This window comes from Anguilla rostrata, chromosome 9 (assembly GCF_018555375.3).
Source record: "Anguilla rostrata isolate EN2019 chromosome 9, ASM1855537v3, whole genome shotgun sequence".
NCBI classification, from domain to species: domain Eukaryota; kingdom Metazoa; phylum Chordata; class Actinopteri; order Anguilliformes; family Anguillidae; genus Anguilla; species Anguilla rostrata.
This window is the reverse complement of record NC_057941.1, coordinates 48,468,615-48,484,974: the sequence shown is the minus strand read 5'-3', so window position 1 is coordinate 48,484,974 and position 16,360 is coordinate 48,468,615. Positions and strand designations below refer to the sequence as shown.

The following is a 16,360-nucleotide window of genomic DNA, read 5'->3' as shown; positions in this document are numbered from 1 at the left end:
AAATTTCTTTGATCATAACTGGGTCATGGGACTGAGTTCCACATAATTGATTTAATCAGCAAACAACTTTCAAAGGAAATTAAACATTTCCCTTTTAATAAGCGTTAGTAATGTTAGGTTTATGATTAAACCTTCTTTAATATGATACTGCTTGCTCCAAATTAAAACTGAGTTTGGAAACCGCAGCTGAATTTAGCAGATTTTTCATCCCATCTGCTTTTTCTTAGCAATAGCATCACCTAGTGGAATTGTCTTGCAAGTATTTTGGTGAATGAACAGTTCATAATGTAAAGACAATGGATCAACATTGCGTTTGAGTCAGGACTCTCATTACCATCTATTAACAGTCTCATTCGTTTGAGTGAAAGGGTAAATTGACTTTTTTTTTACCCAGAAACACAAGTGACACAAATGTAGTTGATATAAGTATAGGTGATATAAATGTAGTAACAATTTACTCTAGCTTTGAGTCAATGACCACCAGGTATTAATTCAACAACTAAAGCAGATGATTTGTCTAAATACAGCAAATAACTAACATGCAATTTCTGAACTCACAATAACGTTTTTCTCTCTAAAGGATCAGGTAATAATCACAGTGACTGAATTCTGAAGTTGAAAGTATTTCAAGAGATGTTCCTTTGCGAAAAGCCAGTCGTGAAATGTGGGGGGTGCGATTCTGCATCGCCACCTGCTGGTTATCTTTTTAAGTTTATTAAATAAAAATGTAAAAAATGCTGAGTACACACCAATACTATGAGGATTTTCCACTTTTAATCTTTAATCTTATTTATTGCTTCCTCGGTGTTCTCATTGCAGAATGAACACCATCTGCACTGCATTTTTTTTCCTTCATTTTTGCTTACTCCTAATATTAAGGGGTTTTATTTTATTTCACTGTACAATGATATTAAAGATATCCGCCATTTTGTTTAGCTAAAGCAATGTTTCTATCGTCTGTTTTCTTATTTTTCTGGAAAAGCTTTATAAATGTGATAGGTGTAATATAATATGTTAGAAAGTAGCACATATAGATGAAATGCAAACCAGCAATGTTTCTACTGACCATTTTCTGATTTTTCTTCAAAGGCTTTGTAAATGTAACGAGCGTAATATAAATGTTAGAGAGTAGCACATATAAATGAAATGCAAACCACATGTGCTTAAAGTAAAGACCCAGAGATATCTTCAGGGAAACAGGCAGTAAAGGCATGCAGTCAAATCTACCCTTTTTGAGTGGGTTGCCTTTGGCGCCTGTTGCAAATTAAATGGGAGTACAAATCAACAGACACCATTTAAGGTCCCATAAAGTAGCAGACTTCACCTCCTCGGGCGCTTTAACAAAAGTGTGAGGTCCACACATCTTCATAATCAGCTTTCAGAAACGTGCGGTTACGCCGTGCTAGAGTGTGAATTCACTAAGCTCACTAACACCAACTCACTCTTCATAGACATAAACAAGCAGGGCAGATGCACTCTATTAACCAATCAACATGCAATGTCTTTGATCCTATATGCATTTCACAGGAAGCCTCAAATGGTGTCCAAGTCCCACCAGGTTGGTTCAGTTTTTAAAAGGGGTCTTTGTTCAGGTTTTCGTAAATCAAGAAAGTAATACAGAAAATGTGATTGGTTGTATATTTCATAATCTTGCCAAATAGACAGCTCTTTGACCATCACTAATGAACATGTACAGTTGATCCACTGATGCTCAAATCTAATACCGTTGTTTCAAAGACACAAAAAATGTCCATGTTGAAAGCGTGTGTGGTAGAGGTTTATTTAAACCATGCATAGTTAACAGCTTGCGCAGCTGCTGAACATTTTCATACCACAAACAATGTGCTTCCCTCCTTGTTGCAAATGACCTTTTTTCAAGTAACAGACACAAATGACCATAAATAGACCATGCAGCTCATATGCTACCTTTTAAGGTAGCCCTAGAAAATGCTTTAGCTCACTACATGGATGGTAAAATCAACAGAAAAACTAAAGCACGTCCTACAAACTCTTGAGAAATGGGAGAACTTACCTGAGAGAACAGCCTCTCAGAAATGTGTTCTTCATGGCAAAGTGACTTAAGACTCTTCTCATTTGATTATTTCAGAAAGAGCCAATCAACGACCTTACAAGAAAAACTAAAGCACTGCATCCAAACAGAAGCAATACACTAAAAAGAAATCTATGCACAGCAGATGAAAGAGCATGCAAAGTTTTCCAAAAAAAAGTCAAAAAGGAAAAGGCATGTCAAAAAAAAAAGAAAAAAAGTTGGAACTCAAAAGCGCGGTTCTCCAAACGGAACTAAAACTTCAGAGCCTGTACTTGTAAGCGTTTGAGCGCAGAACAGGTGAGTCTGCCATTCCATAATGAGCCCATGAGTCATTCCATCCTCCCCTGATTGCTCAAAGCTTGGTTGCGTGGTGCCTGGCTTTGGTTCCTGGTCCTCCAACCGGTCCACTGAAAATGCAAGTAACACCTCAACACTGGTGGGTCCAAAGTGCAAAGCCTGACTCTGGACCCAAACTTTTAATATTGTCCCTTATTGTCTGCAGGGCCTGTCTATTAAACAAAAAGGTTATGTATGGGGTTCACATTTTAGGTCAGGTGTGCCCAATCCTGTTCCTGGATATCTACCATCCTGTAGGTTTTCATTTCAACCCTAATTTGTCACAATTGATTCTACTAATTAGCAGCTGAATGAGATCTCTACCTTTTGGTTGAGGTGTGCTTTGTTAGGGTTGGAGTGAAAACCTACAGGACTGTAGATCTCTAGGAACAGGATTGAGCAGCCCAGTTTTAGGTGAATCATATTAATGCAAACTTGGGCCGGCCCAAATCCATAGCTTAGAAAATTAAAAAAATACATATGATGACAATACATTTGATTTGTTGGCAACATACCTAGTACAGTTTCAAACATGGTTTCAATTAAATATTTTAGAATAAAATGTAAAATACAAATCTCAAGGGTGGTCCTGTCATTTTTTAAATTATTTGTTAATTACAAGCCACTCAATTTTCACCCACACACACACACACAAAATGGCCACCTTGTAATGTTTTCTTCATGGGTAGAAATGTCCTGGGATATAAAGTTCCTTTGCAAATGTTTCGTTAGGGTTTGTCCATATCCCAGGGCAAAGTCTTGTGCCTCTCCCTCTGTCAGGGCACTAAAATAGGACATTTTTGTTTTCACCTTTTTTAGGCTGCCCCAAAAGGCCAGTGGGTACACCCATACGTACCACCTGAGGGGGAAAAAACATGCAGTCACAAATCATAAAAATATTAATGAAGGTGCCATGGATACCTAATAGGCTATAATTCATTCAGGAATGTGATGATTTCTGTGATCACATTAATATTAGAGGAAACACAGGGCTACATACAACGTAGGCTCCGCAAACATATCTGTGAGGTCCCTAAAGACGCATTCTCTTCCCCAAAGCACGGTTAGCCAAGTAATCCAAAAGCAGCTAACATGCTAAGGGTTGGGTTTGGCTATGTGCTTGTGGGTCTGTATATAGCCAATTATGATTAATCACTTTTTATCAATAAACAAAATAAGTTTCATGTGTTCTTAACATGGTTGTTATTGCAAACTAAAACTAATATGAAAACATGTTGTCACAAAATTGAGTTGGACACACCCTAATTCCCCAGGCCCTTGTGTTACGGCTAGTATTTGACAATTGTGTCTTGACTGTTAAAATAGGTCTCCTAATGTATTGTTCTACAGGCATGTGCTAAATTGTAACCAAAAATGAAAGTATTTGAGGGTCTGCTGGTTTTTGTTTTCACTTAAAATTCCACAACTAGTTCTGATCCAAGAAACAAAGTGAGGTGAGTTAAAGGATTAATCAACTGCTTTCACTGGATCATGAACTGCTGAGTAACAACAAAAAAAACAACAGGTCCAGAATTGTGGACCACTGTTTTTACTGAATCCTGACTACAATTTCACTCACTGGGACATGCACCAGTACGTTCCCCCATCTTCCTCCTGCACTGCAGCCAACTGCAGAGTCCCGCCCACGTGTTGCGCTTTTACACTCCCCCCCCAGCCACTAAGTCTCTGCCCTGGGGTTCCCGTCCGCCAAGCAGGAGACACTTAGAGGTGACCCCAGGGTGAAAGGTCACGTTCACTGAGCTGGGGCCGTCTGGGAAGGAAAACAGAAAAACAGGAACAAACTAAAATCTTATTTAAAAGCACAAAAATCTTCGAAATGAATCTAAAGTAAACTGCTAAGCGGATGTGTAGGTTGCTTTAGCACTTTTAGAGGTGTAAGTAGGGCCACCATTTTGCATCCACCATGTGACCTGCAGGGATCTAAACTTGTATTGTATTTAAACTCTGTATTTCAATGGTTATCCTTAAGGGGTCCCCATAGGCACTCCAACGGCACAGTTAAGCCACTATTCATACAATTCAGTTTCTAATTAAGTCATTTGTAAACGATGAGTTGATGTAATGTGGGGGAAGTCAGGAAAGAAAATTAACATGGATAGAACCTGAAATGCTATGAAAAGCATGTCTTTGAGCCAGTGGTCCTCACTCATGGTCTTGGAGAGCCACAGGGTCTGCTGGCTTTCATTGTTACTCAGCACTTGTAGCACAGCAATTGATTATTAACCCTCCTGTTCTGTTCATTTTTTAGATACAGCAAAAATGTTCCCGGGTCAATCCCCATACAGGGGGGTTTGCAAATACATGAAATGAACCATTTTCATTTAAAATGTTGATTACACTAATTAAGGCCAGTAGAAGAAGTTTCATACTGAAAACATAATTTTAAGTATTTTTCCTAGATTTTCAAACTTTAAAAAGGGTCAATTTGACCCGCAACATAACAGGAGGGTTAAAGCAGTTGATTACACAGTTGACTCAGTTCACCTGGTTTCTTGGGTTTGAATCAGTCGCTAAACCAGCAGACTCCATGGCTCTCCAGGACCAGGACTGCAATAAAAATAAAAATGCATCAATATAAAACAGGGGTGTCCAATCCTATCTGAAAAGGGCCGGTGTGGGTGCAGATTTTTATTTTAGCCCAGCACTAAGACACCTGATTCTACTTACAGTCTTGCTTGAAGACCAATATTTGTTAATTAGTACATGAACTCATTTTTTATTTAACTTTTTTTGTAAAAGTGAAACGTTATATAACTGCTTTAAATTTTAATGTGAGCATGTCCTACTGCTTTGAAAAAAACCCTGTACAACATTTAAAACCACTGCAACATGTCTGCTGTAGTAAGAAATCAAACTGAATTTAACGTGTGTCACTTTTAAACATTTCTGTGAATCATCACCTGTGCTTAATTAGTGGCAATTACTTGATCAACTTATCAAGGCGGTGCAAATGGGATAATTGTTTGAGAAGGGGCTTGACAAACAGGCTATTGCGACCTCTAGCTGGCGGAGGACTGAAGTACCATGCCAGAAAACAAGGGGAGGCAAACTGGTGGCCCTAGTTATAATACATTACACACATTATAATCTACGCGGGATATTACCAGTGTTAGCGGCGGCGTCAGATCTCCACGTCGGGGTCCGTGAATCCCTTCTTCCCCTCGTTGACGAGGACAGGCTTTTCTGTCCTGGTGTGCCACACGAGAATCTGCGGAGGAGCCCAAGGTTCAAGAGCTCGGATTTAATACAGAATTATAAAAAAAATATATACAAATAAATAAAAAAAACATGCAGAGGAACCAAGAGCTCAGGGTAAAGTTCTCATATTTAATACAGCATTATAAAAAGAGTGAAATAGCCTGGTGCTTCAACAGCGAGGGCTATCTGGTGACACCTCACTTGAAATATAGGCCATGAAGCCAGTATCACCCTGTCATAAGCTTGGTAGAACACCCCCGGTTCGTGATAATTCTTGTTTAGGGCTGCTAAAATTCTAGAGCGAACTCTGAGTTAGAATGAACATCAGTAACAGGGTTAAAGAGAATGTCTGTGCCTATCTGTGCCAATCTGTCCCAATGTACCTAAACTTCACTTCCCCTGCAACAATACTCAGCTGGAACATCTGAATTATCGCCATGGGAGCCTGTATTGTATCCTGTTTTCTGTGTGTCCATTTATGTAGGTGTGAAACTGATACAGTGGTAGCTGTTCTTTGCTCTGGTAAGAGAGATGCTACGTAGCCTCGTAGCTTCTTGAAAGTGGGGGGAACTTTTTTGTCAGGCACTGGGAGCACAAAAAGGCCAAAAGCCTGAAATGTGTGGAAGAGCAAAGCAGCAGCACTCTTGTCTTACGGTGCTGAGAGAGCCTTTTTTCTCTTATCATGAAAGGAAATACATCAGGGGAAAGGGCAGGCAATGCCAGCTTTCACTTGAGTCTGAAATAACTTCAAAACAGCCCAAAACCCCAGCAACACCGGGCTGAGTGAATCATAGATGGGTTGTATAAGCCTTTACGCACACGAGACTCGGGCTTGTTTTTCTACATGAAAGGAATTATTCTCGCCAGTGAGCCTTTTTACTCAAAGAACATTGCTTGAATATTGCTTTAACGGTATTCTGGGGCCCACTGTGATCTGTTTTATAGACCGTAGAGTACACCTGTTCATTTAGAGAATGGATTTCCCTGTCCTCCAAACACCAGGCCATTGTGAGTATCCCAGAAACCCATGTTATTGATTCTCGCTGTTAAGCCATAGCGTGATTTGTGGTAGTTGCATGAGAACCCTATCAGAGGTACACTTTCAGAGTAGAATGTACTCTCAGCAGTGTTAATATCACTGAGCCTGCAAGGCCTCCAGGAGAGATGAAGCAGCTTCACTGGAGACCAGCAGGACCTAAAATTCATTTCCACCTGGCCCACCCCCCCACTTCTTCTGTGAATAATGCACATACACGTCTGACGCGCCGGACGCCCTACCCCTGGGGAGGGGGGATTTATAGACATAGATGGAGCTGAAGAGGGGCATCATGAAGATGAGAGCAGTCAGAGAGCGGTCTACAGCCCCTCCACTCCTGCTGGGAAGACCCTTCCAGCAGCACTAAACCCTAACCCCCCCAACACAACCACACAGCAGGGGAGAGATCCTGTAAGGCTGTCCTCAACATAACTGGGCAGCCCTGTATTACAGTAGTACGGTCACTGGAATCTTACCCGAGGTGTCCCCTGAGGTACAAGCCGCCCCTCCCTCCTCACCTTGGTGCAGTTGGCTGCTTTGGGCTCCAGGTCGTTGAGGGTGACCAGTTCCCTCAGCAGGCTGCTCTCCTGATAGCCTCCCTTGACGCCGCGCAGCTTGAAGTAGGCCTGGGGCTTGAAGAGGACGAGCCGCAGGTTGACGGCGAATCCCGCCATGTCGATGGCGAAGGGCCGGTGGGGGTCGAACACCGTCTTCCAGCCGTACACCTTGCCGGCGGCGTTGACCTTGGGCGACTCGTAGCGAAGACCCCCAACGAAGGCCACGGGCCACACGGAGACCTTCCGGGTCAGCCGCATCTGAACATGGAGCCAGAGCGTTAGCCTCATAGCGCTGGAGCACGCTAGGAACGATCCCCAACGAGGTGCGCTTTAAAGGGGTTTAACGCAAGCTGCTGGGGCGAAAAACCCTTTAACACACACCTCGGAGTGGATTATTCTGCTTACACCATGGTCATTTGCCAAATGTTAAAATATAAGTGGCAATTTGCCCTCAAAATATGAACTTTTTAGTCACATATTGCATTATCCTAACAACAAAGACACTAGGCTTGGTACTGTTTCAGCACGTTGCTATGGTTACATAGGCTGGTTAGCTAGCCAGGCAGCTTTTGAATTTGGAACAGTGAATGAACTTTACCCGAACTGGCAATAGCTCTCTAGACCGAAAGGTTTTTACGCACACCTTCCAACCAATCAGAATTGAGTATTCACCCAGACCGTGGTATAACAGTAGATAATTCATATAGTGATCTCCGTATGAACAGATGTGTAGAGCTCAATGACTTGACTCTAGTGGTCTCATTTTAACGTGTTTATGGAGTGTTTCTCTAATAAGTCTTACATTTGTTAAATAGAGGTTCCTTCCTGAAATGGGGGAAAACAGGCCAACATCTGAGAAGAACTGTGGAAGTATAGCTATTTGATTTAGCATGCGGAGAAAATTCATTTGGATGGGAATATACAACCCTCAGAATTCTAATTTGCATGGTTCGTTGAATTCAGTAACTTGCACAACTAATTTATTTCATATTAGGAGAGATTTTCTCAAGTACACTCAACTCTCAGCTGGCCCTTTTATAAACACATAAGTGCTGGCAGAGATACAGTATTTTCTGTATTTTAGATTTAATGTGCCCGTTTCAGCTGATTTAAATTGTATGTGTTCATATGTCAGTTGATAAATCTGTAGCAAGGAATACACTGATAGATGAAATAGTTTGTGTTGTTGAAAGTGAAATAAAAGGTGGTTACTGCATTCTAGCTCTTTGTTTTGCCATAAAATAAGTAAATGCGGAATATAACAGTGAACACAAATTTACCCAGCCTACAACACTCTGAGTGAGACAACTGTGCATAGTCTATAAATACAGTTCATTCTGTGATTTACATCATTCTGATTTTAAGAGCAGCAAAAGCAACCTCTCAAGAGAAAGTTTTTTTATTGTGTTATTTTGGCCCATCTGTACTTAACTGTGTGGAAACAATGTCAATCGATCAGTATTTATTTTTACAGCACATTTTATACACAGATCCACAATGCACAAGGTCGTGTTTGTCAGAGCTGATGCCTTAGCTTCACAGGCAAGTCCAAAGCAATGGTGTGGGAAAAAATAAAACTGCCCCTATAAAAGTGATGGGTGTGTATGCATGCGCACACAAACACACACACACACACCCAGATAAAGACACACTGCCTCTGAGCATAGCAGGCAGCTGCAGCTGGAACCAGAGGTGTCCTCTGATGGTATTAAATCAAACCTGCACTGGCCTCTGAGGTGCATTGTTACATATTTTTTTTCTGTTAGTATATAGGGACACTTTAATGCGCGGTTCACTGAGCTGAGACCGTAGGGGGTATGGGGCAGAGATGAACAGGGGGAGAAAGATAAAGAGAGAGGGAGAGGAGAGAGAGAGGACAGAGAGAGATATGACAGACGGTGTATGTTTATGTTGCATGTGTGTATAGTGTGGCATGGCTCAGGTAATGCATTTATATTAGTGACAGTGTTATTGTTGTTTGTGACATTTGCTTGGGCAACACTGCATGTCTTGCTAACAAAGCACCTTGAAACTGAATACTTTAAAATTGAGAGAAAGAGGGAGAGAGATACAAAGAGACAGAGAGGGAGAGAAAGAGGGAGAGACAGAAAGACAAACAGCACCTCTGAAGGGAACAGGGGAGAAAGAAGGACATAACAGCAGTACCTGGAATATAAATAAAGAGCTCCTGTAAATAAGCTTTGCCGTTTCCAAAAGAGGCAGCATAAGCACTTTTTTTTAAAAACACCGGATGAATAATTAATGTGCCCTTCTGCGTGATGCATGGTTTCTTCACAGTGAGAAATACATGTTTTATGGGTCATTTTAATTTCGCGCGATTCGCAGAGGGGGATGGCGGACGTGTTCCGCTGTCTGGGCCTGGCTGCCGGGGAAGATGAATGGAGGACAGAGAGCGGCTCTGTTTCGCGGCTCTGTTTCGCGGCTAATAGTCCTCGGGCCCTTTACCGGGGGGGGCGGGCGACGCAACAGTCCTGCCGACGAGGCTGTGAGGGATCGGCGACGGCCGAAAGCGGCGGCTCTTCCGTCTGCGCAAAAAAATCCTCCGTCCATACCGCTCCCGCCGGGGTGATACACGGCGGCCATTTTAGAGTGTGGACAGCGGGCGAGCTGGAGGAGCGGAAGAGGATTTATTTACACAATTAGCCGCGAGACTATGAGATCAATAGATGTCTGGGAGAGCGAAAGAGACGGTCGCTGTGTTTGTATGTGGAGAGAGAGAGAGAGAGAGAGAGAGAGAGAGAGAGAGATATGATAGTATGTGTATGTATGTATCGTTTATGTCGTATGCGTGAGAGATATTGGAAATCTGCTCCAAATGTCACTGTTGCTCACTATAAGTGTTGTGAAATCTAACAAGGCCGAACTGGGATCCAGATTTAATGCTTCCTCCAGAAGGCAATTACTGTGAGACACACAGAGGAGGCAGCAGCCCAGGTGTGCTGTTGACCTTTCCGTGCTGTGTGTGGAGGGGTGGGGGGTTTTAGACAGCGTAAATTGGGCACAAGCAATCTCAGACGATGCTCTGAGTCACTCCAATTTGTTACTCACCAAACCCACTGACGACATGGCAATTTTGCTCAAGCAAGGCCAAGCAATTACTCTGACTTTGTAAGTGGGGATCCATATGCCAGGAGAACCAGATGGCTTCTAGATGATTCTAAGGTCACCTGCCTGGCCGGGCACACTTTAATTATCGCTCGCCTGAGCGATTTGTACGTCCCAGCTTCATGGTGAGTTACATTCGAGGAAAAACAAAACAAACAGGAAAATAACAAGAAAAGAAAACAGTGAGGTTTTTGATTTTGTGCCTGCTTTCTGTGAGGCTCGGTTTTCAGAATTCGATGCACATTCTCGGGCAATCTGGCAGCGAGCGCCACTGCCCCCCCCCCCCCCGGCGAAGCAGAGGCCGAGAGCGAGGCGGGATCCGCGCAGGACACAAACGACCGTGTCCCCCGGAACGGCGGTAAAACGGTCGAAAGGCCCGACAGCCTTAACGGCCGCGGCCATCATTCACCGTGACAACCAGACAGCCGCGCCTCCTGTGGTTGCTCGGCTACCCCATTAAAAAGCTGAGGGGATGGAGAGCTTTTAGGGTGGCGTGTGTGTGTCCTACCAGCGATTAGCCAGGAGAGGTACCGGCGGTCTCATCAAAACGACAGGTACCAGTATTTACGAGGGCACTTTAACACCAGCAGGATGTGACTAAATTGTAAATTGTAAACTTTAATGCTCTCAAATCTCCTCTAATACTTGTTATGAAGCCACTCATTCAGGCTGAGTTTCTGTGGCCCTGAACACTGATTGCTGGATATGACCTTTCCTCAGTTCATTGTCTGCATTCAGATTTGTGCTGGTGAAGCACTGTGTTGAATTAATTTGTGATTAAATGATACGCGGGCATCACAATGCCCGGCATCTACCAAACGCTGTCTCTTTTATCTCCCCCTGCCCACTTTCTGTTCACCATTCAAATAATGCGCACAGAGTCCCTTTTTAATCTGAAAGCAGCAAGTATTACCCCGTTGTATTTAAGTCTGACAGGACACTCTTTTCAAAGCCAAAAATGTGACATTTCAGTGCATTATGGGAGTCAAATATTGAATGGATGGAGCAAATACTCCCCGAACACACACTCATGACATTTCTGCATATTTTCAGTTTCCATGGAGAGAAGTCTATCTCAGCCAAGCCTTATTACTTGTGTCCACATAACTGTTGGTCATTCTGGTTGATTGTCCACTAAATGAATACATATAAATGTGAATATTAACTGGTAAGGCCTGATTAATAAAGTGTTCCACATTGGGAGGGCTGACCTAGGATCAGCCTTCTCCTGTCCCCATCCTGACCTTTCTCCAGCATTGGACAACGGCCAACACTGATCCCAGATCAGCCCTCCTGCCCCGTGACGGTGTAAGGAGCGGCGGGCCGTGACCTCACCTCCTCAAACAGCTCCAGGCTGTAGGTGTTGTCGTCGTCGGCGAAGTAGACGACCCCCGGCTGGCTGCCGTTCAGGCTGAAGGTCTCCCGGAGCCAGCGGAGGGCCAGGTTCCTCTGCATGGTCCCGCGGGGGATGCGGGGGTCCCGCGCGTCCCCCCTCAGCTTGTAGTTGCGGGGCGTCTCCACGTTGAGGTGGGTGTAGTTGAGGCCCGTCTCGCGGAGCAGCCGGGTGACCAGCGGCGTCTGCCGCTGCGAGTCCTCCACCAGGATCCAGTGCAGGTTGGGCACGTGCAGGAAGGTGTTGGCCAGCCTGGTGAGCTCCGCCTTCTGGACGGGCCGGCTGTAGGTGGGGGTGACGACGTGGATGGTGGGGAGCACGTCGGACCAGGGCGGGGGGCGGGTGTACACGTACTCGGTGCGCACCACCTCCACTATGTCCTTGTCGGGAGAGCAGTACTCCCTGGAGTCTGAGCCCTGGCCTGCGTCTCTCCTGGTGGGGCCCCTGTCATCTAGGGGTACAGGAGGACAGGCCAGACATGGAGCTGCTCTGAATTACTGTCATGTGACATGGGGGAGGGGGGGGTTAATCCACCTGCTATGACATTTTAACATAATCTTTGAGAAACCAATTTATGAAAGTACGATGTTATTTTGTAACCTATTTTGTTTCCAAACAAAATGTGGTTTAATTGTGATCATGAAAAGCAATTATTGCTTAAAACCGTTGTTCAAATTTAGGACTAAGTTCCATGCCATGTGGAGCAGATTTCCATCCCCCACCCCCTCTTCCACCGATCCAGAACTTTAAATAGCTGCGAGGCGGTTTCAACGCACTGCGATCGTCCTCAGAATGATAAAGAGCTCTTTTTCTAAGTGGTAGCAAGCTGTACAAAGGCGAAAGCATGTAAGAGCGAATGGTGAGAAGTCTTGACAACTGAACAGCGATGGGATAGCTTTATCGAGCGACCAATTGGAGTAACCACTGAATCAGAAGTTAATTTTCTGCTGATTGCATTCCAGACTAACAGTGGCCTTCATCCCTGTGTTATTACAGATCAATTCCTGTTCCACACTCTAAAAACACTGTCTGCTCCACATAACTCACCACAATCACCACTGGCAACGTTCTTAGCAACTTCTGCCAGAGAAGGCCTTCTCTCTGTCCATTTTGTATAAGAAATATACAATAAACTGCTCTAATGCTCTCTGAGCTATGGTACTGTGCTGTGGGGAATAGGGTCCAGACTGACTGATCTGTGTATTCTGTGCTGATCTTCATTCACAAAGCGACTCGGTCCGATTCTCCGACAGCTCAACATTTGTTTGCAGAGTCTCCAAGTTCATTTGCTTTTTAATATAAGGCCGTCACCTTGCAAATATCGGAGGAAGCTTGCGGCTCCCTGTGCTGCTGTCAGTCTAAGGGCATCACATTAAACTCCTCCTCGCCTAGGGCTTCAGACGAAGGCCCTGAATCAGCTGGGAGAGACTATTACAGCAAACACTGCTTAAAGTCACGAGGATTAAATGCCATCTCCTTTTGACTTGAGCGTCTGTGTTTGTTTATTCATTTTTTATGCTAACGCTCCATTCTGTGGGGACAACAGGCAGCTCATTTCAGTGGATCTGAAGCACTTTTCATTTTATAGTTATAGATGATTTGAATGTCATATATATATATATATATATATATATATAGCAGCATCAGTCAATATAGCCAGACTAATATCAATAATTGATCCCAATCAATATCGCATCCCACACATATTTATGAGTCCGACAAGCAACTATAACTCTCTCTTTTTTACAGCTTATCAACCAGCAAGAATAATTCATCAGTCTTTTTGCAGAAAGTCAAATCAATACATTGAGCTCAATATGTCAGAATTAAATCCTTATTAGGGATACAGTTACATATGGGCTTGAATGTGTTCAGGGCTATAGCTGACAGCTCATGTATGTATAAATTATTGTGTAAACCACTCACAAACCACTGGGGGGAAAAGACAAGCAGAAAATATTTTCAAAGACCTGTCCCAGTCCGAGACGAGCCTGGGGGGGGGACAGAGACGGAGTCCTTACCCTTCCGGATGGCGAGCAGAGGAGCGATTGCACTTTGATGCCAGACTGTGATGAGTAAGGTCCACGGTAACACGATCAACACGATGGCAAGGACGTCTCTTCTCTTCAGCATCTCCAGCGTCAGGCTCACACTTCGTCATTACCTGTGAGGGCGTAGAACAGGCGTGAGCATCATTACCTGTGAGGGTGTAGAGGGAGGGGGAGAAGGGTGTAAGAAAATCCAGGGCACGGAAGATAGCTATCGTTTTTAGAGCACAAAACTAAGATGAAACCACATTAACTACTTCAATGGTAGAAAATACAGCTACTACAGTAATTCTTGCTTAAACAGATATGGAATTAAATATATTATGACATTACAGTATTTAAGATGATCTACTCATCATTACATTATATGAATGTTGGAGAGCCTGTCATTATCTGAAATGGTAAGGAACCCAGCCACTAATTGACATCTGTTTGAGTACAGTACAGAGACACTGCGGGGATTCTATACAATTCCATGTTTAGTTTTGTTCTGGCTTATCTGTGAGTAACTAAATGGACAGAATGACCTGCACAAATGTTCTCCAATCACACGGCAGCTGCCAAAGGGAATGGGCGCCATTTTGTGGTGGTAAAGCATCCGCAGAGGAAACCATAAAGCCACCGGTCTCCTGAACATGGGGCAGCGGCAGTTTAAACCGCTCCCAGAATCCCACTGAAAAGCCAACGAGGGAGCGATTGAACCTTCTGTACTGCATTACTGCAGCAGAGCTGCTGGTGTAATTACATTCAGCTCAGCTCAAGAGGATTTTCATTACATCTGATAGGACTCATAGCGTCAGGAATACAGTACACTTTTATTTATTTATTTATTTATTTATTTTTAATTTGGCCCAAGCTGTGTTGCCATGATACAGCTAGAAGTACAGTAGTCCCTTCTGAAAGCAATTAAAATCTTCATCAGAAGAGAAAGCAAAAATTACGGTTTTGAGAGTCTTAAGCCGCGTTTCCACCGCAGGAACTATACCCCGGAACTAGGAACCTTTTGAGGAACTCAGTGCGTTTCCACCGCAGGAACTAGGGTCTAAATTTAGTTCTGGGGGCTTTGTTTTACCCCCCAAAACGTTCCTGCTCGGGGGGTAGTACTTTCCGAAAGTACAGGAACCTTTTGGGTGGAGCTTGCAGCGCTGAACATTTCTGATTGGTCGAGTACTCGTAGCATTTGCGTTGTATTTATTTTCCGCCATTACCCGCCATGTTTGAAAATATGCAGCGGCAAACCAATTTATTTTCATAATAACTTCAAATCAAACTTGTATGTTATGCGGCGCAGTAGCCTACTTTTGGTTATAGCCTGTCAACGTCTTGGAATTATAACGTGTGCTCTTCTGTTCTTTTCTTGCTTTAGTATTCGTTTTATAAAATGCTAAGCATTCGTGCTGGGACAGCATATTACGTAGGCTACCAAAACATTCAAACGGATTAATTCGGTTGCTGAATATTTTCTTCCGGATTTTCTTTGTTAGCCCGTTGTAATTGACTCAAAACGTTTGATACAGTTATGTGAGGTATGCGGTAGTTCTGCATAATTAACATTGGTGATACAGTACAAGCAAACTGGAAATCACCTTCCGCACTTTTTATCCGGGTAAAATAACAGGTTAATTCTAGTAACCTTCCCTTTAGCTTTTTCAGACTGCCGTAATTTTACTCAATTTTACTGCCATTTTTCAATTCCACGAAAAGACCAGGAAGACTATGGACTCATTTATGGTGCATGGTTCGCATCTGGAGGGCACACTTCGCTGCTCGGCTAGCAGTAACTTCGAAGGAAAGCAAACGGTGGCTGTACCACTACTAATTTACATTTTCACGCAAGTCCGAGTTTTCGTTCTATTCTTGTCATTTTGCGATTAGCCTATATGGAATTGACGACGAGAAAGTAATAAAGCAGCAAATTGTTTACAACGTGTGCATGTTTTCTGCTGTTAATGAATGTGTTTGAGAGGATATATGAAAATCAATAAATACAAAAGTAACCATATATAGTCATTGTTGGTAACCCATTGTATATAAGTGGAATAAACCCCTCCGGGCTGTCCCGGTTATTAGAAAATAATGTAGGCTACTTCGGTGGTAGTATGGGATTACAGAAGAAATCATATGACAGATGGACCGACGACAACGTCAGTGGGCTAATTTGCCTAATCTTCGCGGTACTTTAGACCCCGGTGGAAACGCAGACAACCATTGGCTGAAGGAACCTTTTAGTTCCTGGTAAAGTAGTTCCTGGGACTGAAAGTTCCGGGTAATTTTGGTGGAAACGCGGCTATATATAGGACTGGGGGGAGGGGCATTTCAAAACGGTATCTTATGGAAAAAGATTTTGGTGATTATAAGGATACTTTCATACTGTCCTAATAAATGATCAGAGAGACCAGCTTGTGGTGTTTCTTTCTCTTTTTCCACAGAGGTGCCACTGAAGAGTTTGATTCAGTCTCCATTTTGTCCCTCTTTCAGCATTTAGCACCTTAGCCACTGTTTGTGGGTATCTCCGGGTCTCTGTGTGTATCGCAGGTCCTTGAGACGCTGGGGTAGATTTGACACTGGAGACATGATGGTCACGTGACCTCGTTT

The 16,360-nt window shown here is 43.4% G+C and overlaps 1 protein-coding gene across 8 annotated transcripts in view; it reads right to left on the bottom strand.

Moving 5' to 3' along the window:
* Nucleotides 1-1,755: 1,755 nt before the first annotated feature.
* LOC135264013 (galactosylgalactosylxylosylprotein 3-beta-glucuronosyltransferase 1-like) overlaps nucleotides 1,756-16,360 on the bottom strand; it is a 55,898-nt gene continuing 41,293 nt past the window's right edge. For 4 of the 8 annotated variants that reach the window (XR_010332582.1, XR_010332585.1, XR_010332579.1 and 1 more), the window contains 6 exons: nucleotides 13,739-13,881; nucleotides 11,660-12,168; nucleotides 7,160-7,456; nucleotides 5,512-5,615; nucleotides 3,966-4,157; nucleotides 1,756-3,245 (listed from right to left, as the gene is read on the bottom strand). Coding sequence is in view for 1 of the 8 variants with exons in the window: in XM_064352575.1 (XP_064208645.1) it covers nucleotides 5,529-5,615; nucleotides 7,160-7,456; nucleotides 11,660-12,168; nucleotides 13,739-13,850 (1,005 nt within the window). In the remaining 7 variants the exon portion in view is untranslated. Of the gene's footprint in view, nucleotides 3,246-3,965; nucleotides 4,158-4,891; nucleotides 4,955-5,511; nucleotides 5,616-7,159; nucleotides 7,457-11,659; nucleotides 12,169-13,738; nucleotides 13,917-16,360 lie in introns of all 8 variants that reach the window. The other 4 variants (XR_010332584.1, XR_010332583.1, XR_010332580.1 and 1 more) reach the window with 3 other exon arrangements.